Below are 26296 nucleotides of genomic sequence, written 5' to 3'. Positions count from 1 at the left end.
ATATATATATATATATATATTTATTTTATTATTAAATGATATTTTTTACTCATATGGTTTTAAAATCATGTGTATCTTCTTATAATAAAAATGTTAAACCAATTGATCATTAATTTTTAACATAATAATTTTAATAGTTTTAGTCATTTATTGTCGTTTTTAAAAATTCAAAATATAACATATACGAAAAAATCTAAATTTTATTTTTATAGCTAATTTGATTGTTTAATTTATTTTAATAATATAAAATTAAACAAAAAATGATGGAGGAGATATACATTGTTATCAAATCTTTATTATTAAACTCATTAATTGTCATATATATATTAGTCATTTATGGTAATTCCGTAGGTTTTATTTAAGGAAAGAAAATATCATATCATATCATTATATCATATAGTTTGACCAACTTATGTACCTAACAACATATAAAAATCGAATGTGGACCTACTTATTTTTCAATTGAATGTAATTGACTACCTAATTGAGTGCCACCTATGCATTGGGGCCTCTTTTAATTAATACAAAATTGAGGTTACATCTTTTCAAATGTTCCTCAATTAATATATAAGGGATAAGGATAAGGTTGGCTTGAGTTTATCTACTGCAGTATATAGGTGGGTAGGTAGAAATTAATTTCATTGGTTTGTGTGTTTTGGTTCACAAGGAATTTGTGATCTCTCTTTAGAAGTTTAATGGACAGAGATATGGTAGTAACTTGTAACACGTAACTATTACTTTCTCCCTATAAAATATTGATGTTTCTAATTCTTTTTGGTATACAAAAGATTAATGTTCTGATTTTAAATAATGCATTTTGTTTTTAAAATTAAAATCTAAATTAAAATCTAAAATTATTGTTATACAAAAGTTAAAATCTAAAAATATTACTGGTATAATTTTATTGGGAACAAATAAAACTAAAAACTAATAAATCAAGTTATATATATTTAGTTTTTATTAATATGTGTATAAATCCTAAAACATTAATTTTAAAATTCAACAAATAAATAAATAAATGAAAATAGGAATTTAATGAGATTAAATAAAAAAGAGAGAACATTTATAAATAATAACAAGAGGAAATTGAAAGCAATGTACTAAACAAAACTTAAAGTATATAAATGGAAGCTAATCATTGCTTTCAATTTTTTTGTTCTTTATTTTTGCTCGTAAAACTTCTGTAAGGTTAATATGTGAAAACTTATGTGTTTCAATTTAGCAATGCTAGTGCAACAAATGTCTGATCCCAGAATTGATGATAAAACTAAAGCACAAGTGTAAAACTGTCACACTAGCTCGTTGTTCTCAATAAACCCTTAACTGAATCACAATAAAAAAAAAAATAGATATAAGAGAGGTGTGTCTAGGCGGGCAAATAGGACTCCAGCATCAGTTTGGCTGGGGAGGGAGCTAAAATCTCAACGATCAGGTATGTGTATTTCCATTCCTTATCTGCCTTGTCTTTAAACATCTCTGTGGTACACTTTCCCGGCTCCATGAGGCCCACGGATGAAGAAGTTTACCTCCACATGCTCGACTCCGTCTTCATCTGTAATTACTTTGTTAGGTATACGTTGGCGAGCAGCTCGGTTTCTGGTTTCTTGTCCGTAACCTGTGATGGGGGATCCAATTCTTACCCTCACCTGACCGTCATCTTGGATTCTCTTCAACGCTTTGTCAAAGATCTTGTACTCTTTTGGTTGAAACATGAGCTCTTTAAACACAGCGTACCCAGAAGCCCCAGCGACCGCAAGGCCGGCCAGAATAACAAAACTGTAGGAAGCACCTTCTGTAAAGGTTACCGGCTTCTCCGGGATATGGTACGTCGGAGAATCAAAAGGATCATCCTCCACAGTCACCACCTCTTTCTTAGCAGGTTCCTTAGAAGTTGTCGACACAAAAGATCTAGACAACAAGCAAGAGGGCCTGATGTTCATTGGACAACAAGCAACAGCTCCATTTGAGACCACACTCATGAGACCAGAATCGGGAGTGGCTTGCCTTGATGCTCCTGTTTGTGAAGCGGAGGAAAACGGGAGGGTCGAAGCCAGTTTCGATTTGGAAAGGCTGCCGATGGATCTCCTTAGGAAGCTCATCATCTCTCCTGCTTGAGGTTGCGCTGCACGGCGAGCGAAGCCCCTTTTGAGGTTTCTGTTGCAAATTTCCATATATTTTTGTTTGTTTTATCACATGGGCTTTAAAAGCCTGGCCCGACAACACCAAAAGGTGTAGTAGATGTTAGGGGGATAACTACAAGGCATCAGATTCTGTAAAGTAGGCTCAGATTGCTTTTTGAGAACTCTTAATTAAAGTCCCTTTTTATGAGAAGCCCTTAATAATAGAAAATTCTATTCATTTTTTTTTTGCATCAAAACATCATATTCCACTATGAATTCGACTAATTGGTTCAAAATTTGTAGTAGTGTACTTTCAAAAGATATGGGGGAAGTTTGCTCAGATGTTTAACAAACAAATATTTGTTTACATATTGCATAAAGTTGTATACAGGATACGATTGAATGTATAGAGTTATATATTAAGGTAGTCTTTTTGTTGTCCACCATATATATAGAATTTTTTATCCTACAACAATGGTCTACGACAATTAAGGTAGTCTAGTGTCTGAACCAGACACTTGCGTTGTCCCTCAAATATTTTGTCCGAATGATGACTTGGAAGAGCATTTACAAAGGTGTTTGTACTGCAAAGATACGTTTAAGGACCCACTTAGATTTGTCCTTCCTATTTCGCGATAGTGCTGTGTCAACTTTCTGATTTATATAACACCTCAATCATTCGATCGAGTCCCACATCTTTTTTAGAAGAGCATAATCTTTATAAAGATTTTGTTTTTATAGTGAAATATCTAGAACATGGTGGTGATCTTAAAGTAAGTGTACAAAAAGGCTTGTCATGATTATCATTCTTTTGTTCCATGATCATCATTTGTTGAGCTTAGTTACTTAGTATTTTATACTACCTTTTAGTTGTTTTCAATTGTGTTGTTCCAAGAAAAAGGTTGTTTTGAAGTTATAAGTTTTAGTCACAAATTGTATGTGTTTTAATCAATTCACAAGTATGTTTGGGTAAACGCTAGAACATTTTCCCATAATGAGCAATCCTCTTTTGGTGAATAGTTGTGGTTTTCAGGTCGAATCATCTTGGTTGTTTACATAATTTGCTACCTTCTTATACGTTATAGTAAATTTTTACATTCATTACGTAATTTTGGCTTTTGATTTCTCATGTATGTACCCAGACGATTAATTTTTGAGAGGAAAAGGCAACAAGGTCTAAAATACTATTTACATTTCTTCCAAAAACAAATAGTTATTATTGAGTTGTTGACCGGTATAAAGATAACATTTATGGCGGACACAACATGAAGATTACATTACTGTTTATAAAAGCCACTCGGCGACACAGTATGGCTAAGAAAAACCTAGGTATGTGCACATCATGTATTGATAATGCACGTACATATCCCACATTTTTTCTCTATATACCAAATAGATATAAGTACATCATAAACAGCATTCATCAATTTTATAACAACATGCAACCAGGGCCCGGCCCTGAGATTTAGGGGTTTGTAGGTAGTTTTTAAAAAATTTCAGCTAAAATTTTTTTTTTGGTAAATTTGGAAGCCTGAAAAAAAAATTTAGGAATTTTTTTCTATGTATTTTTTTTCAAATTTTTTGGAAACCTAAAACTAATGTTTCATTAGACTTTGTACAGGATCAACACTATGCAAAGCACATGGATTTGGAATTCCATGCACTAAACCTATGCACCTATTGTCAAATAACATAAAAGGTTATATACGTCTAAAACATATCAACGATTGCGCTGATTCTTGTGCATTGGAAAGTATTAGAAAGATATTGATCTGCCAATTTTGAGAAAGATCATCTCATACGCTTCATACGAAGCAATCTTCTGGCAACATTTTGCCGTTTGAACATTATATAACTCGAGATACAAGTTCACCTAACATTTCAATATATGCAAGAATTAAACATTAGAATGCATGGGTGTAAAGGGACCCATCGATACCCTCGAGATGCGTCTATGTATCGTTTAACACATTTGGATGTGAACAAAATTCGAGATGACGACATTCAGTGGATGAAAACGATAACAATGGTCAAAGCGGTAGAACAAAATAAAGACAAATTCAGAATAAGAAAGCCATATGGGATGAAATTATTGGCAGATAAAATATTGATTAGCGTGTAGCCACACAAATACGATAACACAGTGTCATATATGCAGTGTGTAAATTTGGTGTTTACAATCAGTTTGAATTCAAGGGTGAATTGTTATAATTATTGTAGCTTATATATTTACGTAAAGAAGATGATCTCAACCTCCAAGCTATATGCCTCAAATAGCTAAAGGTTTTAGGAGACACTTTGTTATGCAAGAAAGATTAACAGCAATGATTTTAGGAGACACTTATTGGTAGATCATATTGCTTAATGGAGAACTCATGTCAAGTTTACCAATAACCTACCCAGTGTTTATGTAACTTTACATTGCGACTGTTATCTCCACCCTAATGAATTTACGAAATAATGATGACTAAATCGATGAAAAATATAGCAATCAAAATGGAATCTCATGCGTAATATGCTTATGTTTAAAATGATAATCAAAATGGAATATGTCAAGTTTTTAACTCATACAATGCATCATGATATGAGTTATGAGTATATAAAATTGAAAACAATAATATACAAAATAAAATACTATATATTGGCCACCCACTACTTACTAAACAATCACTTTGTTCTTCGAATATGCAGCTTTTCATTCAACTGACCGACACTGCTGATGTCTAGTATCAAAATGGTCGTTTACATGCTTTTCAAGTGGTACTATTTAAAGAGGTTGGATCTTTCAGTAATTAGTTATATTTTAATGCTTTTTATATTTTAATAATGATTAGTTATAAATTTTATAATTTATTGTATTTATTAAAAAAAATAGTTAAAATTATAAAAATAAATAATCATAAATTATGTATTTATAACTAACTTTATTATATTTTATTAATATGTGTAAAAGGTTTAAGTATCTAATAAGAGAGTAGATTGATTTCCCTAATACTTTCTTTTTCGGAAAAAAAGTTTTTCTACATTATTGACACATATTAAGAATACAATAATTATTTATAATTGAACTTTTTAGTTATTTTTATTACATTTTTCTAATAGCTATCAACCAATTATATTTAACTAATTCAAATATTTTTAACTAATGTTTTTTAATATATAGAAAAAGTATTTTTAAAATATAGAAAATTTATAATTTATTTTTAGTATATATTTTTAATAAGTATCAATCAATAATAAATTCAAATGTGTTTAACTAATGTTTCTTAAAAACTGGAAGAAGAAAAAATCCAAAAAATCATTTCGGGAAAGTAGGAGCACACAACAAAATTAATAAGAGTAGAAGATCAAACACAATAACGTCTTTGACCCCCAAAAAAACTCCCGAGTAAATTACAAAAGACGACAGAGACAATACAAAAAAACAGAGAGACGAAGACGATTTACTAGAAAGATACTACTTACTTTGGGCAAGCCACTACTGCTCAGACAATAATAACTCACTTCTCTCTCTCTCTCTCTCCCCTGCAATGTCGCAGCCTCTCACAGCAACTAGACCGACCAACGCCGCAACCTCTATATTCCCTCTCCGCCAGCCGCCGCCGCTCTGTTCTTTCCTCTTCATCATAGTCCTTATCGTCGCCACTTTCTACACTCTCCACCACCCAGACGCAACTCCTCCTCTCCTCTTCTCCAATAACGCCCTCACTCTCCGCCGCCTCTTCCTCTCCTCCGCCTCTAACGCCACAATCTCCTCTTACCTCCGCGCTCTGACCCGCCATCCTCACCTCGCCGGAACAAAACCCTCTCTAGACACTCTCAGCTACGTCACAAACCACTTCCAAAGCCTCGGGCTCGACACTCACCTCGCCGAGTACGAGGCTCTCCTCTCTTATCCTGCGCACATCTCCGTCGCGGCGCGTTTTAGCAACAACACGACGGTGGAGTTCGACTTGAACGACGGCCCCGGAGACGATGATGTGGTTAGGCCTTACCACGCTTACTCGCCGTCTGGATCGGCGCAGGGTAACGTCGTGTTCGTGAACCACGGCGAGGAGAGAGACTACCGCGCGCTTGAGCTGATCGGAGTGAGCGTTAGAGACTGTGTGGTGTTAGCGAGAAAGGGGGAGTCTCTTGGGAGAGGAGGTATCGTTAAGATAGCTGAGGCTAAAGGTGCGCTTGGAGTGCTAATATACGCCGAGAACGACGGTGGTGGATTCGGGGGAATTGAGAGAGGTACGGTGATGAGAGGGATCGGAGATCCGGTTAGTCCGGGCTGGCCCGGAGTTGTCGGAGGAGAGAAACTGAGTTTGGAAGATGATCGTGTCGCTCGGAGATTCCCAAAGATTCTATCTTTGCCTTTGTCTCTACGCAATGCAGATATCATATTGGCTTCTCTGGGGGGAGCTAGAGCTCCGGTGGAGTGGCGTAACTCGGGTCGGGTCGGGTCAGGTCAACGGGTTGGCCCAGGACAGACGGTTGTTAACATGACGTTACAGGTAAACTAGGTAACTGGAGAGTCTTGTAGTTTCCGTTATATGTCTTGAGTCTTTGTAATTTAGCGTCTTTTATTATTTCTTGTGATTAATTTCCGTTAAAACCTTTTTGAATATTAGATTTTGAAAGTTTTTAATTTGATCTTAATGAAGAAACTTTTTTGAATATTGGCTTTGAAACTTTAAGGGGGAGTTGACAATGAAGAAAGTTCACAATGTTGTGGCTACTATAAGAGGTAGTGAGGAGCCTGGCCGGTACGTGATTCTTGGGAACCATAGAGACGCGTGGACGTATGGAGCTGTTGATCCAAACAGTGGAACATCAGCTTTACTCGACATTGGTCGACGATTCTCTGTGTTGCTTAAATCTGGTTGGAGACCACGTAGGACCATTCTTCTTTGTAGTTGGGATGCAGAAGAGTTCGGAATGGTTAGTTAAGAGCAAACCTGAATCTGCATAATGGCTTTTGACTTAAAACCAACATTTGAGTTTAGTGTCTCTTTTCTTTTCTTGTTTTGTAGATTGGATCAACTGAATGGGTCGAAGAAAATGTTCTGAACTTAGGTGAAAGTGCTGTGGCTTATCTTAATGTGGATTGCGCAGTCCAAGGCTCTGGGTTCTTCGCTGGTGCAACGCCTCAGTTAGATGGTCTTCTTTTAGATGCCTTGAAGTTGGTCCAAGATCCTGATGATGTAGCCTTGACAGTTGAAGAGACATTCAAGTCTCAGAATAACATTGTGAGTAGAAACATTGTGTAACCTCCACAAGGGTGTCTTTGTGAATGATGTTATGCTTTGAAATGGAGTGCAGATAGAGAGGCTAAGTAGAGTAGATTCTGATTTCTCCGGGTTTCTTCATCATGCTGGGATACCGTCTATAGACATGTACTATGGTGCAGGTAAAACAAGAACTTGATTCCACAACATTCAAGAATGTGATGATGAATTCATGTCTAAGTGATGTTTTTTTTCAGATTATCCTGTCTACCACACTGCTTTTGACTCCTATGATTGGATGATCCGCAATGCAGATCCGTTGTTTCATCGTCATGTTGCCAGTTAAACTTTTATTTTCTTCCTTCTTATTATAGTTTTCATGGCTGCTATGCAGAGGAGTTAACTCTCTTGTATGCTTTTCTATATCTCTCAGTGGCTGGAGTTTGGGGACTTTTAGGAATCATCTTGGCTGATGAGCCAGTCTTACCGTTCAATTACATCTCTTATGCAGAACAGTTGCAGGTTTGTTTTTCTACTCACACTCCCTTTTATACAAAAAGATAGAAAATAAAACTGAATTTATATGTGTTTTGGTGTACGGTTCAGGCACATAGAGATGCATTGAGCAAGCTCTTACAAGGGAAAGCCTCTGTTGATCCCTTGAGCATGGCGATACAAGAGTTCTCTTTAGTTGCTAAAGAAGCACAAGATGAAGCAAAGGTTCTTAAGCCGTTGATGTATATAAATATTTAATCTTTCTCTTCTTTTGTCACACCTATTCATATCTTGGTGATTGATTTTGCAGAAGCTAAAGGAACAAGCATACAACAAAAATGATGTTGCAGCAGCTGCCAAGAGAAGAGAGTTAAATGATAGGATGATGCTTGGGGAAAGAGGGTTTTTGGATTCAGAAGGGATCAAAGGGAAAGAATGGTTCAAGCATCTTGTGAGTTTACTTAAAAACATCATATGGTTTTCAATACCATTTCTCAAACTCACATGTGACCTTGTGTTTGCATGTCTATGTAAAGGTGTATGGACCTGCAGCTGAACCAGAGAGCAAGCTAGGTTTTTTCCCGGGAATAGCTGATGCTATTGCAACAAACTCATCAGAGGGAATGATCGAGCATGAGATATGGAGAGTTGCGAGAGCGATTCAGAGAGCAAGCAGAGCTCTTAAAGGAGGGTTCACTTGAGAAAAAAAACTCCGTTTGTATATATGTATTGTGTGACTGTAGATTGTTGAAGCATAGCCTCTTACCTTATGATGTTAACCAAAATAACAGTGTAGTATTATTCAACACACGTTCAAGACTAATAGAATCTTGGTTTTAAACTCAAAATAACCGTGTCTTATCTTTATGTAAGACATCTTCACTGAATCTTAAGAGTATGTACGGTCATAAGATAAACTCGAATCTGGAATTACTTCGTTGACCTTATCTTCTTCTTGCTCCATCTCTTCCTCCATTTTAACATCAAACTCATCATTTTCAAGTTTAGGTACCCCCAAATGAATGTCCTTTGTCTCTGAATAACTAACTCTTTTTGAGGAATTGAGCTATATTATATTTATATATGCGCATGCATGCACAACCAGAGTAATGTGGTTGTATTTGGTCAGTTGTCACTCAAATCTTTAGTTTTACATTTCCAATAAGATCATACGAAATGTATGTGGAAATATCAACATAGAAATTGCAGAAAACCGAGTTTCTTTATAGTAAACATCGAGAGAAAGGAACTAGTATTTATTCTCTCCTACTTTTTTTTAAAAAACAATGTTGACTGAAGCAAAGAAGACTAATAAATCTGAATTTCGATGAAAAAAAAACTAACAAATTTCAATATTTTTTACTATTCACAGCCACAATAATAGCATCTGTGAACATTTAAGTTTTTCTTCTCTTACAAATTCTTCATTAATTTGGGATCAATTACCATAAGGAAAATAACATCTCATATACCCAAAAATTTGTTGCCCCTTACGAATATTCTAAAATATTGCCTAAAAAGAGTTTTAAACCATGAGTTTGAAAATTTCGAACCGATAGTAAAAATAAATCACACACCAAACATTTTATTTCAAATGAAAGCAGAACCAACTATTGTTTGCTAAAAGAAGTAAAAAAAAAAGGTGGGAGGAGAAAATAGTTAGGGAAAAGAAGAAGTCAAAGAGAAAGCAACGACGTCGTAGTCCTTGTCAGAAGAATATACCCACATGTTTGAAAAGAATTTGTCAACGCAAAAACAGAAAATGATTTACGTATAAGTAGCCGTTCCCGACGCTGCCTCTGATTTCATTTCTCACAAACCATTAATCTTCCTCTCTGTCTCAACAAGTTTCTTCAATAAGACAACAATTACTCTTCTCTTGGGTTTTTCTCTAAGACCATCCTACAAGTGTATTTGTCAACGAGAAAGTCAGCAAAAGAAAGTTTTGTAAGTGTTTTGTGAATCTATTTTACTTTTTTTTATTATTTGTTCTGATGAGAAATGAGGATCAAGCATGACTTTGGTCATTGCTTTCTTTCGGTTATTGTTTCCTCTCTGTCTCCACAACATCTGTTTTATCTTCTTACAGAATTGTGTTCATAACGTACGACTTTTTTGTTTTGTCGGAACTGTGAACTTTCAGCTTGATTTGTTTACAAGTCTTTTTTTGTATCAACAAATTTTTGCCACCTTTCTTGGATCGACGTATAAAGAGTGTTGCCTATCACATAATAGCATCTTATTTTTATTTTTTTTAACATCAGCTTATATTAATGAATTGAGTTTACAAAGTCTTTGTGTAAAGCTTCTGTTACGAAAGTAGGAATGTAAAAGAAAGATTCATAAGAAGCATCTTATTTTATTGTTTAAAAAGGTCTTGTTGGCTAAATAATTTACAAAATTATTGTACGAAATGTTGAAAAAAGAAAATAAAACGAAAGGACGTCTCCAAAATATATTTTTAGTTAAAATTTATCTCGTTGAACTGTTAAAGTCTTGTAACGAGAATAACATGTAATTTATGAATTTAAAATGGTTATAGTCTTTGGTACACTGAATAAAACTCAATATTAAGATACAGCTAATCCTTAATTATTAATCATGGGGTTAATTATACGTACTAAATGTGTGTTCTTACGATTAACGCATAGGAGAATAAAAAGAGAGCAATGGCAGGAGATCAACTACACGTGCTAAACGCACTCGACGTCGCCAAAACGCAATGGTACCATTTCACCGCGATTATCATCGCCGGAATGGGATTCTTCACCGACGCATACGACCTTTTCTGCATCTCCCTCGTCACTAAGCTTCTTGGCCGCATTTACTACCACGTGGACGGCGCAGAGAAGCCAGGAAACCTACCTCCAAACGTCTCAGCCGCGGTTAACGGCGTTGCGTTTGTTGGTACACTCACGGGCCAGCTCTTCTTCGGCTGGCTCGGTGACAAACTCGGGAGGAAAAAAGTTTACGGCATGACTCTCGCGGTCATGGTCGTATGCTCTGTCGCTTCAGGTCTCTCCTTTGGGAGCACACCGAAAGGAGTGATGAGCTCTCTCTGTTTCTTCCGGTTCTGGTTAGGTTTTGGCATCGGCGGGGACTATCCGTTGTCCGCGACCATTATGTCTGAATACGCTAATAAAAAGACACGTGGCGCGTTTATAGCCGCGGTTTTCGCCATGCAAGGGTTCGGAATCTTGACCGGGGGGATCTTTGCGATCATCGTGTCTGCGGTTTTCGACGCTGAGTTTCCTGCTCCGGCTTATAAAGTGGATGCCTTGGCGTCCACGGTACCTCAGGCTGATTACGTGTGGCGGATTATACTCATGGTCGGTGCTGTGCCTGCTGGGATGACGTACTACTCAAGGTCCAAGATGCCGGAGACCGCGCGGTATACTGCACTCGTGGCCAAGGACGCGGAGCTAGCGGCTTCGAACATGTCTAAGGTTTTGCAAGTGGAGATAGAAGCAGAGCATGATAGAGTGGAAGAGATTGCTAGAGATAGGTCCAAAGCGTTTGGCTTGTTCTCCAAGGAATTCATGAGACGTCATGGTCTTCACTTGCTTGGAACCTCAAGCACATGGTTCTTGCTCGACATCGCCTTCTATAGTCAGAATCTTTTCCAGAAAGATATCTTCAGCGCCATTGGATGGATCCCTCCAGCTCAGACAATGAACGCAATCCGAGAGGTTTTCATGATCGCGCGTGCACAAACCCTAATCGCCTTGTGCAGCACGGTACCTGGTTACTGGTTCACAGTTGCATTTATCGACATCATGGGTAGATTTGCGATACAAATGATGGGGTTCTTCTTCATGACTGTCTTTATGTTCGCTCTGGCGATTCCTTACGACCATTGGACTCACAAGGAGAACAGAATCGGGTTCGTGGTTATGTACTCCTTAACGTTCTTCTTCGCAAACTTTGGACCTAATGCCACTACTTTCGTGGTGCCTGCTGAGATCTTCCCGGCTAGGTTTAGATCAACTTGCCATGGAATCTCCGCGGCTTCTGGAAAGTTGGGAGCCATGGTCGGTGCGTTTGGATTCTTGTACTTGGCACAAAGTCCTGACAAGAACAAGACAGAACATGGATATCCTCCAGGGATTGGTGTAAAGAACTCGCTCATTGTTTTGGGTGTGGTTAATCTTTTGGGGATGGTGTTTACATTGTTGGTTCCTGAATCTAAAGGCAGGTCTTTGGAGGAAATGTGTGGTGAGAACGAGGACAATGATGAAGGCAGCAGTTTCAGAAACAACCACTAAAACCGCACGGTATCAACTGGCATAGAGGTTCTTAAAGATTTGTATTACTTATTTTACTTGTATTTTTGTTCACTATATATCTTCAAATTTCTTGACACTAGCAGCTCAAGTTATTCTTTATATCCACTTTTTATTGATTGATTTAAAATGGTATAGGATCTGATTCTTTTACACATCTGTTTCAGTTTTTTTTGGAATTTTTTTAAGAACTTTTTTCTTTCTGTAATCCATTGTAACAAATGAAATAAAGGGAATAGAAAGCTATTATGATGGAACTGTGTTTTTCAGTTTTCTTTGTCACCACTGAACTAAATAAGAAAAGGATTTTAGAATCAAATATCAAGCAGTAACACTAAGCAAAACAGTGGTTGTAAACTTGATTGAACTTGTATAAAAAAAGAACTTGATTGAACTGATTAGAAAGTTAAGCCATTTAAAAAAAGTTAAGCCATGAAGAATAGCAATTGGTCCACTGCTCATAGTTACAAGGCTACTTTGTCTCTTGTGTTCTTGGGACAAGAAAAAGTTCATGTGTTCAAAGTTACAGTATATACACTGATGAGTTGAATCTTCTTGCAAAGAATTTGAGCATGGCAAAACTTAACGTTTTGGCCCGTTCTGCATAAATGGGCAAAACCAAAACAGAATTGTCTTGCTTATTCAACCATTTTTTGTTCAATCTGCAACCACAAGAGGAGATGATTCACGGTCCTATGTACAGTGTGACTCTATGAAAGATGTTAATTGTACTTTTTTGAAGGTATCAATGAAAAGCAAGAGTAGAAAAGAGAGCTTTGTAAAAGAAAATTAATAATAAGAAACTTCTTATACTCTATACCAGTGGCGGAGCCAGAAAATATTTATACTGAGATCATAATTTAAATTAAATTAATTAAATTAAAATTTATTTAAAATATAATTGTCGAATACCAATTTAAAAGTATTTGTAATATAAACTATTTAGCTGTTTTAATTTTTAGAAGAAATTGTATTTCAAACAAAAAATATAGTACATAAGATATTTAAAAAAAAATAAATTTTAAATAAAACTTTAAAACAAAAGTGGAAAATTAACTAAATAAATTGCAAAACAACTGAAAGAAAAAAAATATGTTGCAAAAGAAATATATTCTCTATAATGAATATTTTAAAAGATCCAAAACAATGAGAACGTAAACAAAACGAAAAAAACATATAAGAAAACATTAGAAAAGCAATAAAAACTGGTTTGATTTATAAGTTCATTTTAAAGGGTGCAGTGAGGAACATCATAAGGAGGGTAAATGAAAGGAAGTAGACCAACTGAGCAACTGTTTTTCACATGTCTAAGCTTAAAATTTTATTTTTTCATATTTGACCGGGGTCAGCTGACCCTCCTCCTCACCATCTAGTTCTGCCCCTGCTCTATACATATCTTTTGTTTATATGGTGAGTGAGTACAATACATGGGAGCACTACTAGACACAATACTCTTCAGTGGCTGTGAACATCACCGACCATACACCAATATTCTGGATCTTTGGTTTATGTAAAAAGAATGAACTTATGCGTATAACTCGGACATAGAGGCAGCTTCGTGAACAGAGACCAGCTGAAACCAAACCATGCAATGTAATAATTCTAATCAATGTGTTGCCTTCATCGACCACTGGTAAAAACTGTACAGGCGATGGAGATGACTCCATTTTCTTCATAGCTTCAACCGCCATTGTCTCCGGTCCAATTTTCCTCGGCTTCCTTTTTATAAATTCAAACAAAGCTTCAACATACACCAAAGCTTACAAGATCTAAATAAGAGCTGTATTCTCACCTGTTGCACATTTCTCCAACACTGAGTTTGAAGATAGCTTCTCCACTTGCTTTAAGAGTCCGGCGAAGATCTCCATCAAGCGATGATCATGATCAACCACAAGCAAGCACCCACATCCTTTGCTGGTTAGCTCCACTAACTCATCCATGATCAAGTTTCCTTTTTTACAAACAAAAAGCTCTTTTTTCTTTTTTCATAACATCCTTGACCTGCAAGAAACAGACCAATAATATATTCACTCCCAAACCCTAATGGTTCTTAGAACTTAAATCTCAAGACCATACCTTGAAGATCAAGCTCTTGCCGATCCGACCAGCAGGATGATTAGCTGCATACTCCTCCTTGGTTAGATTCCTAGCCGTCATGAGTGCAACGGCGATGGTATCACCGAACACCATCTGAATCGCCGTGGAAGTCACCGCTCGAGGTCGAGGTGTTTGAATAAGTGGTTGAGGAGATCATGTTGGGATGTGAAGAGGGCGAGGAGGTTGTCTTTGGAGATGTCTTGGTGATGTTCATTGTCATTTACGGAGGAGAAGTTGAGATGTGGCGGTGGCAGAGATGCCATTGTTGATCGGAGAGAGATGGATAGCTTTCTTTGTGAGAGATATACAAAAGCAGAGAGTGCATTAATGGAGACGGAGGCGCAGATCAGTTAAAAAGCAGTGAGTGCATTCATAAGAGAATGGCAAAAGCCAATAATATAATTACGTTTACTATTTTGCTTGATTTATCTTTTTTTTTTTTTAACTGATTGTATTTGAATCTAATCATTTTTATAAGTAACTATTTTTCTAAGAAAGAAAAAATAATAGTTTTATCCTAAAAATGCATGTGAAACTGTTTAAACATAATTTGTTTTTGATCATTTAAGAGAATGGCAAAGCCAACCATATATATACGTTTACTATTTTGCTTAATTTTTAATTTTTAGTAAATGTATTAGAATCTTATCATTTTTATATATAACTTTTTAAAAAAAATATATATATAAGGTTTTTCCTAAACATGCATGTCAAAACTATTAAAATTAGAAATGATGAAAACTATAAATTCAGTGACCTCAGATTTCTCTTATTTTTAGTATAACTTTGTGAAACAAACAAAAGAATAGTATTATTAATTTTGCAAATGGTTGAAGAGTATTATATTGAAAAAGGTGATTGATCTTGTACATGATCGATCTGTTTTACCGTAACAGCGAGGTTGTAGCTTTTATATACAGCTAACACCATCTTGATTATTTGTCATATTTTGAACACATTATGGAATATCTATTAGCTGTGAGCTAATAGAATTAAGAAGGGGTTACTTCAGCTGATCTTAATAATACACATGAAATTCTATGTGTACTGAATAGTGGATCAAACCGGTAGTCATTTGTACCGTACGGTGAGGCTGAGCCAAGTATGAACAATCTGAAATCAGATGTTAGAAAGTTTGAAACAAGTCTCCATTAGACCAAATAACATGTAATGTGCTATGAAGAAAAACAAAACATTTTTAATCTGTATATAATATAAAGAGTTTATGGATTAAAATACTAGTAATAAACATGTACTAGATAGAATTATAGGTACACAAACAAAGTTTTGAACCAGCCTCCCAAACAACATATTCTACAAATCTACTGAAAATCTTGGGTGGTCTTGATAATCTACCGTATGATCAAAAGAACTGAGAAACTAAAAGTCACTGTCTTAATCCCCCTACTTGAGAATGGGATGTTAACACGGAACACAGGGGTAGTAGTTTCCATCTCCATCATCGAGTGAGTAACTGGACATCAACCCAGCAAGCTCATCTGCACAAAACATCATAAAAATAACAGAACATACATGAGATGCCAAACGGGTAGAGAACTAGAGAAGAGAAATATATTACAAGCACGATCTATAATGGACAGCTTCTCTTTGGTGAAAAGAATTGAACATAAGAACCCTCATGTTCAGACACATGGTGGGTTCGGTTCAAGTTGTCCCCCCCCAGGACACGATTCTTGATAAGGCAAAAAGACCAAACCATCAGAAGAATCACGTGACCAATCTAAAACAATGCAAGGCAATCTTAGTTAGCTAAAAGCGAGCGATTAACATACCATCATCCGGAGGTGCCGGGACGTTTCCCGCTAGATCTTGGTCGACCCAAGTATTCTTGATCGGATCGAATCCTCTCATACCCGCCCGATTTGGGTCGCCCGGTCTGTCCATGCCCGAGATACCCCTGCCGCGGTTGTTCCTGGTGAGGCAATCTCTGACTCGGATCCATAACTCGGGAAGAGTCGAGACCAGGTTTCTCGTCTTTTCGGACAAACCCTGGCCTAAGATGCGGAGGGACGAACTTGTGAGGTTTCGGAGAAACGGACATCGGAGCCGGAGGAGCTACGTGTTTCTCAGATTCTGAGGTCCGAGCTGGAAAAGAAAGCGAGGAAGCTGGTCCCGTATGTCCTAAAGGACGGAGAGAGATCTGATTTGGATCTGGATCAGAGATGGTTTGATCCGGAGTCTTGGTGGGAGCTGGAGATGGTGGAGGAGGCGTAGTGGCTGTTGCCGCGGAGGAAGATTTTAAGGGCTTGGGGGAAGGTTTGGTGAGGATGAGCATACGGCCATTGGAACGAGCAACGGAGGAATAAGAAGCAGGGGAGGAAGAAGGATCTCTTTGGAGGATGTGGCTGTAGTTGTATTTGTTGTTGTTGGTTCTTGCCATTCAATCTTTCCCTTGTTGCTTCTTCTTCTTCTATTAAAGTTTCCCTTTTTATATTTTGGGACCAAAGACAGGAAGAAGATGAATCTGTTTTCTGGTTTTCGTTTTCTGTTGTCTGCCTCCCCCTTGTTTCTTTATTTCTTAAATACACATTTAAGATTGCGATGTACTTTAATGATTGCGAAGGTGAGAAAGATAAAGGAGGACGCAAAGTCTTGTGTTATTCAGATTAAGCACATGACACGTATCCATCCTTTTCTAAGATAATTTTATTTTATGGTAAAGTTTTTTAATGGGATAATAGATAATTAAAATTTTTAATGGGATAACAGATAATTAGAAAGTATAATTAAGCATAAATTCTATGTTTGAGTTTATGTTATTTTCGTTAGTTTAATCTGCTGTGACTAAGCCGCGTCCAACGTCTACGTTCTGCAGAGTGCAATATCAACTTGACCTATATATCAGACATACTAAGCTAGAAACATTCAATAGGAACTTAAATCATGTACACACAAACTATCATCGTACTTTCCACAGTCAAGACACCAACCTGATTAATAAACTAGCATCCTGAGTTTCTGATACAACATTTAAAAAAGTTTCACATGTTCTACAGCGTCAGATCTTACAAAGCTTCTATGCCGCAGGAAACCCCATATAACCATACCGCTGTTATGTGCCTTCGAACATTGCGAGACGGTGTTAAAGAAAAGCCCAGAAATTGAACACCATTCAGTACTTACTATATATATAGAGAGAGAGAGGGTTTAGGGTTTATAATGCTTACTAAACCCTAAACCCCTAGGTGGGGGTTGTTGAGCCGATCACGACTCTGCATAGTTCCTAAGGTCAAAAGACATCGTACTCGAGCAACTGCAGCAAATGAATCATGAACGAGTTGTCAGATGTCAGCTAAAATTTTGGTGCTTATACATGGACAAAACAAGTTAAAACAAGATTTTGATCACCTCTTATCGACGTCTCTGTAAACTCCAACCAGAGCTTCGGCCTTGTCATAGAAGCTGTCCTTGAGAGATATTACAATGCTTTGGAAGCCATGCCCATCCTCTGCATCCTGATTGTCACGTGCTGCTTGGCAGGATTTGCTACGAATAAACTGAGCGACTTTTGCAACGTTTAAATTATCAAGCGCAGCATCCACTTCATCCAGTATGAAAAAGGGCGAAGGCCTATAGCTGAAAAAGATGGAAAGCAAAACACCTCATCATTGCCATTTTCACGTTTTTGGGTGGTAAATAAAAAAAAATAACATGGCAACTACCAAGACCACAGTCTGCTACTCCAACATCAAAGACTTTCACAAAAAATGATTGGAGATAAACTATGGTATAACTAGGTTGTTGGGGATACCTATGGATGGAGAAGAGCAATGCCAAAGCGGCAACTGTTTTCTCTCCTCCAGAGAGCTGTTCCATGTCACGGAAACGCTTTGTGGGGGGCATTGTTGTATACTTTATACCATGTAGAAACGGATCATCCTCATTCTCTAGGTTTAGATAAGCAGTCCCACCCAGTGGATGCGTGTTACTCTTGGTTAGCTGTTTGTAGATCTTGTCAATGATGCTAGAAATGTGGTTGAACGCTTCCATAAATAGCTCATACCTGCATAACAGTTTGTAGTCAGCAGCAAAAACTCTAATTGAATATATGAATCTCGTCTAAAAAAACTGAGATGCACTTGTGTGAGCATTCTATCCAAACAGGTATCTCTATCAAGTAATTTCCATAGACCTAGAATTCTCACTGTTACTTGTCCAGCTTTGGTTCTACCATAAAGTCGCTGCTATATGCTAGCAATATTCTTCAAAGTTCCAAAGATCATTTCACAAGAGAAATTTCGAGTTACCTCTTCTGCTTAACAGTATTGTATGCATCCGCTACTTGTTTCTCCTCCTTCCTGGCAGCTTCAAACTCTTGGCTAACTTGTTTTTCTTTCTCTTGTATAGCCTCATACTGGTCAAGTGCTCTCAAGTTTGGGGCCGTTCTTTCAATCTCTGATGATTTAGATTCTATTTTCTGCCTAAATTCCGCATCCATTTTGTCACGAGCAGATGGTCTCCGTTCTTGGAGATGAGCTCTATCCAACTCACTAAAGTCATACTGTGGCCCATCTGAGTCATCTTCCTCTTCCGCAGCATCTGATAAAACAGGAAGGGCAATACGTTCAAGCTCACACTGCTCAGCTATTTCCTGTTTTTGCGAGATCAGCTGCTCAATTTGCGCTTCCTGATAGCAAAAGGGAGCTTTAGTGCACCTATACTCTGACAAAAAAATCTTTGGGAAAAGATTTGATGAGTCTCCATCGTACCTTAGAATTTATCTGACGATTGAGTTTGGTTATGCTAGTTGTCGCTTGAGAAGCCTGCTTTTTCCAATCCAGGATTTCTTTTTCATACTCTTCTGATTTTTGTTTGCACTCTGCAAGCAAGAGTATTAGATATTCGCACCTCTATGGAAGAAAAAAAAACACTGCAGATTTGGGCTACGCAAAGAACATTAGACAGGGATGGTGACAAACAATGTATATGGTTGTGTAAGTTATGGTTATACCAGTAAAGGTAAATAGGATAACAGGGGAAGAGAATCTATAATACTGAATTTTCACATCAACCATGTGTCAGCCACTAGCATTTTATCTTAATATCATCGCTTTCTCTAAGATGTGGTGTAACCATACAATTAACGCAAGAGTTCGAGCAGATAATGTACATATAAAATTTGTTCAAGCCCAAGTCACTTCAGAGCAATCTACAAACAACTAAACAACCCCCCAGGAAATCATAAGAAATTTTCATATTTTAATGCGTTACTCCAGTAACAGGTTCCAACATAAGGTCACCAATATCGACGAAGCAAACTCATATACGGACAATGTAGATCATGTTGATTGATGTGTGCTATGAATGAAATCATCAAACTGACAACTTATAATGGCACTGATAACTGGAAAAAAATGCATAGAACAGAGGCCATCAGATTTATGTAGAGAGAGAATCAAAATACCTCCCATTTCCTTTTTCCAGTTGTTGATTTCGTTAGTAGCTTTTTCTGTTAACTCCTTAAGTTCAGACTTCCTCTTCTGTATTTTTTCCAAATCAGTTTCCAAAGAACTGATAGAAGATTCTAGCTTCCGAATTCGTGACCCCACATCTCGGTTTTGCTCATATTCCACCCTGAAATTCAATAAGAAAATTATTTTAATAGACTAATAAGAAAAGTTTCGGTTTACTATAGGCAGTACGTCAACTCAGGTAACTAGTTAAGTTGGCGTATTGGGAGTTTGGTAGACATCTAGGTTTTTACAGGCTATAGCTACTGACCCCTACACACTTGCTAATGTAGACAGCATCTGCCTACTAATCATATAAATTTCACAGAGCTGTAGTGCCTAGTGATAATTAAAATGGAAAAAACAGTATGATGCACAACAAAATGTTCATTTTTATCTGGGTACGAAAAAAACAGCTGAAACGGTGACTTTGGAGTCAGGGCTATCTATTAGCACAGAAATGATGCAATAGAAACCGATAAAGATTAAAGCTGTATATGAGAAGTCAAAATAAATCTTATATGTAACCAGAAACACAAAGTAAAGGAAACATACTGGTATTTTAACTTAGCAAGCTGGTTACTAAGATTCAGCCTTTCTTCAGCCACTTCTTGAGCCTCCTTGAGCTGTTTTTCTTCATATTCACGTATATTAGCAACACCAACAGACTGGCTAAAATCCTTATAGATACGGTCCACAATCTCATTGATTCTTTTCTCCAACTTCCTGATTTCTGTATTCCTCTTATCAACCTCAGCTCTTGACTACAATACCAACGGCATTCAGTCATATTTGTCATCAGGTTTTAACTTTACCAAATATCAGAAAAAGATATTAAATTACCTTAGAAAGTTCAACATTTATGCGTCTACTTTCTTCAGCAATATTCCGCTTCTCTTGCTCAAGATGTGGAAGTTTGTCTTTGATGCTTTTCTATAATACAAAGCCACCAATTAGTAATTCCTAACAGTGCACAGTGAAGTAAGTTAGACATACGGTTGGTTTACCTTCTCGATTTCGGCATACTGAATCTTTTTTTCAAGTCCACTTATTTTACCCGATATTTCGGACTCCTTTATCTGCATATCTCGAATAGATCCAACCTTTTCCAGTTCCAGTTCATATTCTTCTTTCTTTTTCATCAGTCCTGCACAACCGAAATGTTGACTCTAAGACACGTTGAAAGTGAAGACACTTTAAGCCAGCTGGTGACAAGCCAACCTTCAATTTTCTTGTCATCCCATTTGTTAGACTTTGCTTCCATTCCACCACTGGTACCACCAGTCATTGTTCCCGCCTTTGTGAGTAATATGCCATCAACAGTAACAACTGGAAATAATAGAAATCAGGATAGGTAGAAATCAAAGCCAACGTTAGTGCAAGTATATGAGCAAGTTACATATAAACAAGGAAACATGAACACAACCTTTAAATCTCTCTCCAGTCCAGCTAAGACGCTTGGCTTCGTCAAGGTCGTCACAGACAAGAGTATTTCCAACAGCAAAGAGGACCGCCTTCTCTAATTCAGGATCGAACGTGCAGTGGTTAAGGTCCAAAAACATAAACTGGAAACCTACGCATATTAACCTTCCTACGTTTGTCAATTCTTATTCAATACATCAAAACATTCTCAGGCTGCCCACAACTATGGACGCAATGAAGCCAAAGAACAAAGAATTGATAAAGGCAATCTTGTGTAAGCCAAAAGTCAAATCATTCACTTATTTGCAAAGGATATTGGATAACATCGAACGCCAGCTTTGCTGTGCCGTCCAAATTTCTCAATCTTTCAAGCACTGGCTTGACACGTACTGACTGAAGAGGAATAAATGTCATAGGAGGAAGCCTTTGCTCTTTCAAGTACTGCATGAACAAAGAAACTCATTTAATCACATACCTAGAGTAGTGGTACAAAATGCTCAACATGTAATTCATAAATCTTAGAAGGTAGAAAAAGATCCGCAAAGTTAAGTTCGAAGACAAGTAAAACAGAATGGGGATCAGTTATTAATTATATGGAATGAATTCTGCGCGAAGATGATTGCGTCATAATGTTAAATACCCGTTTGTAGCACATTTCTCTATTTGGTAATCAATATGAATTGATCATCATATAAGAGGTGGTAAAGTTTAAAGCATCATTAATTTGTTGGCATAGAACAGAGGTGTAGTATTACGGTAAAGCATATCTTACTCAACTGTTAACGAAAATGTAATTGTCAGTAAAGACGAGATTAAAACTATGAAAGAATATTAACAGCTTGCATGGGATTAGAACGACACAACAACCATAACAGAAATACCTTGATGCAGTCCTTTCCTGTGTTTTCATCTTCTACAACTACTGCATCCATAAATCGCCCCATAGCAACAGTAACTGCAAGGTTGTATTTCTTCCGATTTGGTCGACACAGATCAGTCATTCGACCATGAACTCCTTGAAATAGACGCTTGAGAGACTCAACAGCCTGCGTTAGCCTGCTATCTCTCTCATTTTCATATCTTTCAGCCGTTAGATCACTTAACTGATCTTCTAACTCTGCAATTCTAGTCTTCAATTTCTCAGATGCATTCCTGTGCACGTAGAAGTGGGATATAAACTATCACATCAAAATAAAAAAGACGGAGCATGAGGTATGCAGAATGCATTGCGCCTAGCTCAAGAAAGGGTTTTAGTCAAAGTATGAAATTTAGAAAAGATATATTTTTGATAAGTGAATTATCAATATCTCTCAAGCCATATTTCAAAAGATGAAGCAACTATAAAAAGAATCTAGTGAACAGAACCATGCTAACCTGGCATCTCGGTGCTTTTCTTGCAGTGATCGTAACTGCTTTTTTAAACTAGTTGTTTCGTTCTTATATTCCGAGGATGAATCTTCAATCTCTTTTTGCCTGGATTTCATTCGCTCAATTTGTTCATCAAGATCATTCTCCCTATTAATCAGTTGCTGGTAATTTTCTTCCAGATTTCTCAACGCTTCGAGATCAGTATGATATTGCCTATCTAGCACCTCTTTTTCATCTCTGAGCTTAATGGTTTTCATCCCAGCTTCTTCTTTTCTGAGATTGATAAACATGAAGGAAAACCGATAAGAAAACAAAGCGGTTTATAAGAACTCAAAAAGATGGACGAATATGCATGTAGATGGCGAATCCAGAAGAATATTACAAAAAATCACAAGGACATCACCAATAATAGACTGTAAAAAATAATATAAACGCTTAACTATTTGTTTTGTTACCATTATTCAAAGCAGAGAAACATACTTATCTAACTGCGGACCAAAAATTCTTTCATAAGACGAGATTGTGAAGCGACAAGTAAACACATGTAGTATTCATGTCATATGAAAACTCAAGCGAGAAGAACAATTAGGAAAAATAGAGAATGCAAGTTGTTGAATATTGATAATCTTAGAAACGTTGGAAAATGGTATGCTTCTGATTAAAAAGAGAGGGAAAAATCAATGTTTCTTTCAACTCACATTCGAAAATACTCTTGCAGTTGACTGTCAAGCATTGGGAGCTTCCCGCTGCTATCTTGTCTCCTCTCGTTTAATTCGTTCATTTTCTCATTCAGATCCTTGATGCTTTTCTGCATCTGTTCAATTTCTTTGGAATGCTTCCCTTTTTCTTTTTTCCTCTTATCCACCTCCTTTCGACTGCTCTCGATTTTTGATTTTATGCGAGCTATCTCCTCCTTCAATCTCAGAAGCTCAGGTTGCTACAGGCAGGAGAACAACATTTATAACTCCTCAAGTAGAAAAAAAAAAACTGTTATCTAAAGACTTCACAAGGTAGTATACTCACGTATTTTCCAAGCTTGGAGCTTCTCTCAGCAATCTTCTTTTCACGTTGAGCAATTTCTTTCAAATACTTTGCTTGTTCCACCTTTCTCTTACCAGCTTCGTGCTCAAACTTCTCCAGCTTCGCCATGACATCTTTACGATTGTTCTTTTCAGCATCAACATCTTCATTTGCCTTCTCGATATCATTCTCAATGTTGTATAATTGCCACAGAAAATGTTCCCTCTTCAGAGCTTTCTGCAATGCGTGAAGACATTACTCAATACAAATCAAGGAGGATAGCTTCCTTCACAGACTAAATGAATAAACTACTCCACTAGAGAAACAACAACTACCAGTTCTTCTTGCAGCTTTAGATGCTTCTCAGCTTCTTCCTTCTGCGCTTTCTTCAGCTTCTTCTCAGCTCCAATCGTTTTCTTCTTCTGATATATAAGAGCTGCTTTCTCTTCAGCGCTGGCCTTCTTCTCCTCCAACTCTTCATACTCTTTCTTAAGCTCATCAGAGCCAGAAATCTGCTCGAGAAGTCCAGTGAGCTCTTTTGAATTCTTGGAAGCAACAGATTCAACATCACCCTACACGAAATCAGACATCAAAACCACATGAATCATTCAATTATAGAAACAAAAGCATATTAAAAAAAAAACGAATCAAGTTATGAATGAAGCACCTGGAACACTAAGAAGTTACGAGCCTTAACAAGTATCCCTATAGATCTCAGCTTCCCATTGTACTCTTCCCAATTCACAACCCTATTATCAATCCGATACTCACTCCCACCAGAGCTAGTAATAGTACGAGTGAAACGAAGCTCCACTCCGTCGTCGAGGAGATACACGAGGCGGACGAACGCTTTCCTCCCTCTCTGTTCCTTCTCTCGGTCGTCGAAGGCGTAGATCAGATCCTTAAGCTGAGATCCACGAAGTTGACCGGTGCGAACTCCGAGGACGAAGCTGATCGCGTCCATTAGGTTGGATTTGCCGGCGCCGTTGGGACCGATAATCGCGGTGAAGTCCTTGAAGGGACCTACTAGCTGGTGACCTTTGTAGGACTTGAAATTCTCCATCTCGAGCTGCAGGATCCTCCCCGGCGGGGATTGGATAGCCGGCATGATTGGAGATCTCGTTCGTTCGGAGGGAGATGGAGTTTAGTCGAGTTAGGGTTTCTGGAAAGTTGGGTATATTCTCGGAGAAATAGAAAAAGGAAGGGAAAATGGCGGGAATCGAAAATATTTAGAGGCGAAATCTCTCTCTCTCTCGAGGGATTTCAGAAAATCGATTTTCCCCTAAATCCGGAAGTCGAAGCCGAGAGGAGATGACAGTGTGAGTCGAGCAATACGCTGTCGTTTTGAGATGTTCTCCTCGTAAACCACGCACGGTTTAATGAATTCAAAAGCAGCGGTTGCGGGAGTTTGCGGATGCGAGTGGTTGCGGTTTCTAGCGGTTTTAAAAGATTTGTACGACTGGTTCTGCGTTTAGAAATTGGTGCGTTTGCGAGATACTTATGACTGGTTAACTACCAAATACAACAGCGGTTAAATAATAAATTAACAATATTTACATTTTATATAATTATAAAAAATATCAAAAATCATAATATTATAATAAATATGAAAATTATATTTAGAAAGTTATAGTTTTAAATTTTTAATATTATAGGAAATATTTTTATTTTAAAATTTTTATAATATTAATTAAAATATAATAGAAATATTTTAGTATTTTTATAATTCCAATTTAAAATTTTTATTGAATATTTTTATTTTTGTGTCTATATAGTTTTTGAAAAGAAAAAAAAATTTATCCTCCCGCAACCGTCCGCAACCACAAACGCTAGCTGGAACCAGCTTTTGATTTTAAGAGGTTCATAACGGTTTTAAACGATTTGTAGCGGTTTGTATAATTGTTTCGAAACGCTGTCAACCGCTAGCAACCGCAAAAAACTGCGTTTGCGAGTGGTAGCGGGGAAACCAGTCAGGCCCTTAGCTTTTAGCAGTTCTCAAGCGGATGTCACCATTTGCACTCGTTTAGCTATAACTGAATTATAATATTACAAAATTCATGTTTGCGTAGATCTCTATTATTAAAAGAGAAGTACCCATTAAAAATACCCCTAAATTTTCTAACTTATTTATACTTTCATGCCACTGAGAATTAAATTAAACTATTTATTTTAATGTTTGTATTTTCCAGTTAAATTAATGAGTTTTTCTTAATCAAATTTAAACTTAATGTCATTAAATAAACCTACTTATTTTAATATTTGTTTTTCCAGTTAAATTAATGAGTTTTCTTTAATTAATTTTAAACTTAATGTCATTAAATGAACCTAAAAATACATTATATACGAGTACGGCCCAATAATGAACTTGAATTTTATTTTTACGAAAACGTGAATCACTTAGCTTATTTAATATTTAAAATATATTAACTACAATATAACAAATTCATATAACCTACCTATACTTTAGTTTGAAATGATCATGTTCAAGTTTTATATAGTCAACTTACATCATGCATCGATCGATGTACAATATTCAAACCACCTATAGTTTTCGTTTTCTTTATAAGATGTATCAACCAACCAATCATCTCATTTATTTTCTAAACTTTATAAAAAAAACAAATCAATAAATACAAATTCAAAATTCAATATCTTCTATTAATCAAAACAGAATATCTTCAATGTCGTATCTTAAATGTACCTATTAAATATAGAAACTGTAACCATAATTACACTAATTATAAGAATAGATTTGATTCCAACCAATTGATCTATTACTTCAGTAATTGATTTGCTTGCAGAAGAGA

General features: G+C 36.7%; 6 protein-coding genes across 7 annotated transcripts; 2 read left to right on the top strand and 4 right to left on the bottom strand.

Moving 5' to 3' along the window:
* Positions 1-1216: 1216 nt before the first annotated feature.
* Positions 1217-2298, bottom strand: LOC106310738 (probable mitochondrial import inner membrane translocase subunit TIM21). Its single transcript, XM_013747958.1, has one exon. The coding sequence runs from the start codon at positions 2169-2171 to the stop codon at positions 1467-1469; it is 705 nt and encodes a 234-aa protein (XP_013603412.1). The 5' UTR covers positions 2172-2298; the 3' UTR covers positions 1217-1466.
* A 3201-nt stretch (positions 2299-5499) lies between these two features.
* LOC106307233 (probable glutamate carboxypeptidase 2) lies at positions 5500-8715 on the top strand. The gene is made up of 9 exons (XM_013744131.1): positions 5500-6619; positions 6804-7046; positions 7139-7354; positions 7428-7515; positions 7591-7674; positions 7767-7855; positions 7940-8053; positions 8139-8279; positions 8365-8715. The coding sequence occupies exons 1-9, from the start codon at positions 5651-5653 to the stop codon at positions 8527-8529; spliced, it is 2109 nt and encodes a 702-aa protein (XP_013599585.1). The 5' UTR covers positions 5500-5650; the 3' UTR covers positions 8530-8715.
* Positions 8716-9655: 940 nt separating this feature from the next.
* LOC106310418 (probable inorganic phosphate transporter 1-7) lies at positions 9656-12266 on the top strand. 2 transcript variants are annotated; one of them, XM_013747654.1, is made up of 2 exons: positions 9656-9775; positions 10483-12266. In XM_013747654.1, the coding sequence occupies exon 2, from the start codon at positions 10498-10500 to the stop codon at positions 12091-12093; it is 1596 nt and encodes a 531-aa protein (XP_013603108.1). In that variant the 5' UTR covers positions 9656-9775; positions 10483-10497; the 3' UTR covers positions 12094-12266. The 2 variants fall into 2 exon arrangements, with proteins under 2 accessions (XP_013603108.1, XP_013603107.1); XM_013747653.1 differs by having other exon boundaries at positions 10480-12266.
* Positions 12267-13550: 1284 nt separating this feature from the next.
* Positions 13551-15668, bottom strand: LOC106309129 (probable arabinose 5-phosphate isomerase). Its single transcript, XM_013746197.1, is given in 5 exon segments — positions 13551-13830; positions 13904-13982; positions 13985-14106; positions 14183-14324; positions 15617-15668. Coding segments are annotated over 5 exon segments (675 nt in total).
* LOC106309539 (protein IQ-DOMAIN 14) lies at positions 15417-16757 on the bottom strand. Its single transcript, XM_013746587.1, has 2 exons — positions 16002-16757; positions 15417-15707 (listed from the first exon to the last, which is right to left on the bottom strand). Exon 1 carries the CDS (start codon positions 16607-16609, stop codon positions 16004-16006), a length of 606 nt encoding a protein of 201 aa, XP_013602041.1. The 5' UTR covers positions 16610-16757; the 3' UTR covers positions 15417-15707; positions 16002-16003.
* Positions 16758-17089: 332 nt separating this feature from the next.
* On the bottom strand, positions 17090-24843 carry LOC106311728 (structural maintenance of chromosomes protein 1). Its single transcript, XM_013748998.1, has 18 exons — positions 24157-24843; positions 23825-24061; positions 23493-23726; positions 23168-23406; positions 22476-22742; positions 21983-22253; positions 21418-21542; positions 21106-21215; positions 20901-21008; positions 20687-20826; positions 20523-20612; positions 20235-20443; positions 19634-19803; positions 18939-19048; positions 18477-18856; positions 17981-18232; positions 17578-17805; positions 17090-17482 (listed from the first exon to the last, which is right to left on the bottom strand). The coding sequence occupies exons 1-18, from the start codon at positions 24595-24597 to the stop codon at positions 17434-17436; spliced, it is 3660 nt and encodes a 1219-aa protein (XP_013604452.1). The 5' UTR covers positions 24598-24843; the 3' UTR covers positions 17090-17433.
* Between the last annotated feature and the right edge of the window lie 1453 nt (positions 24844-26296).

The sequence above is a fragment of the Brassica oleracea genome, chromosome C8 (genome assembly GCF_000695525.1).
Source record: "Brassica oleracea var. oleracea cultivar TO1000 chromosome C8, BOL, whole genome shotgun sequence".
Lineage (NCBI taxonomy): Eukaryota > Viridiplantae > Streptophyta > Magnoliopsida > Brassicales > Brassicaceae > Brassica > Brassica oleracea.
The sequence above is the reverse complement of the archived record's forward strand: the minus strand, read 5'-3'. Positions and strand labels throughout refer to the sequence as shown.

What these genes read in the sequence shown, in the direction of transcription:
- LOC106310738 (XM_013747958.1), bottom strand. Translation starts at nt 2,171, where the DNA reads ATGGAAATTTGCAACAGAAACCTCAAAAGGGGCTTCGCTCGCCGTGCA.
- LOC106311728 (XM_013748998.1), bottom strand. Translation starts at nt 24,597, where the DNA reads ATGCCGGCTATCCAATCCCCGCCGGGGAGGATCCTGCAGCTCGAGATG. An exon ending in CAGGAAAGGACTGCATCAAG is followed by an intron (nt 21,543 to 21,982) that starts GTATTTCTGTTA and finishes TTGTTCATGCAG; the next exon opens with TACTTGAAAGAGCAAAGGCT. An exon ending in CTGGAAAAAGGAAATGGGAG is followed by an intron (nt 19,049 to 19,633) that starts GTATTTTGATTC and finishes TCTTGCTTGCAG; the next exon opens with AGTGCAAACAAAAATCAGAA.
- LOC106309539 (XM_013746587.1), bottom strand. Translation starts at nt 16,609, where the DNA reads ATGGCAAGAACCAACAACAACAAATACAACTACAGCCACATCCTCCAA.
- LOC106310418 (XM_013747654.1), top strand. Translation starts at nt 10,498, where the DNA reads ATGGCAGGAGATCAACTACACGTGCTAAACGCACTCGACGTCGCCAAA.
- LOC106307233 (XM_013744131.1), top strand. Translation starts at nt 5,651, where the DNA reads ATGTCGCAGCCTCTCACAGCAACTAGACCGACCAACGCCGCAACCTCT. An exon ending in TCAAGTCTCAGAATAACATT is followed by an intron (nt 7,355 to 7,427) that starts GTGAGTAGAAAC and finishes AATGGAGTGCAG; the next exon opens with ATAGAGAGGCTAAGTAGAGT. An exon ending in AAGAATGGTTCAAGCATCTT is followed by an intron (nt 8,280 to 8,364) that starts GTGAGTTTACTT and finishes GTCTATGTAAAG; the next exon opens with GTGTATGGACCTGCAGCTGA.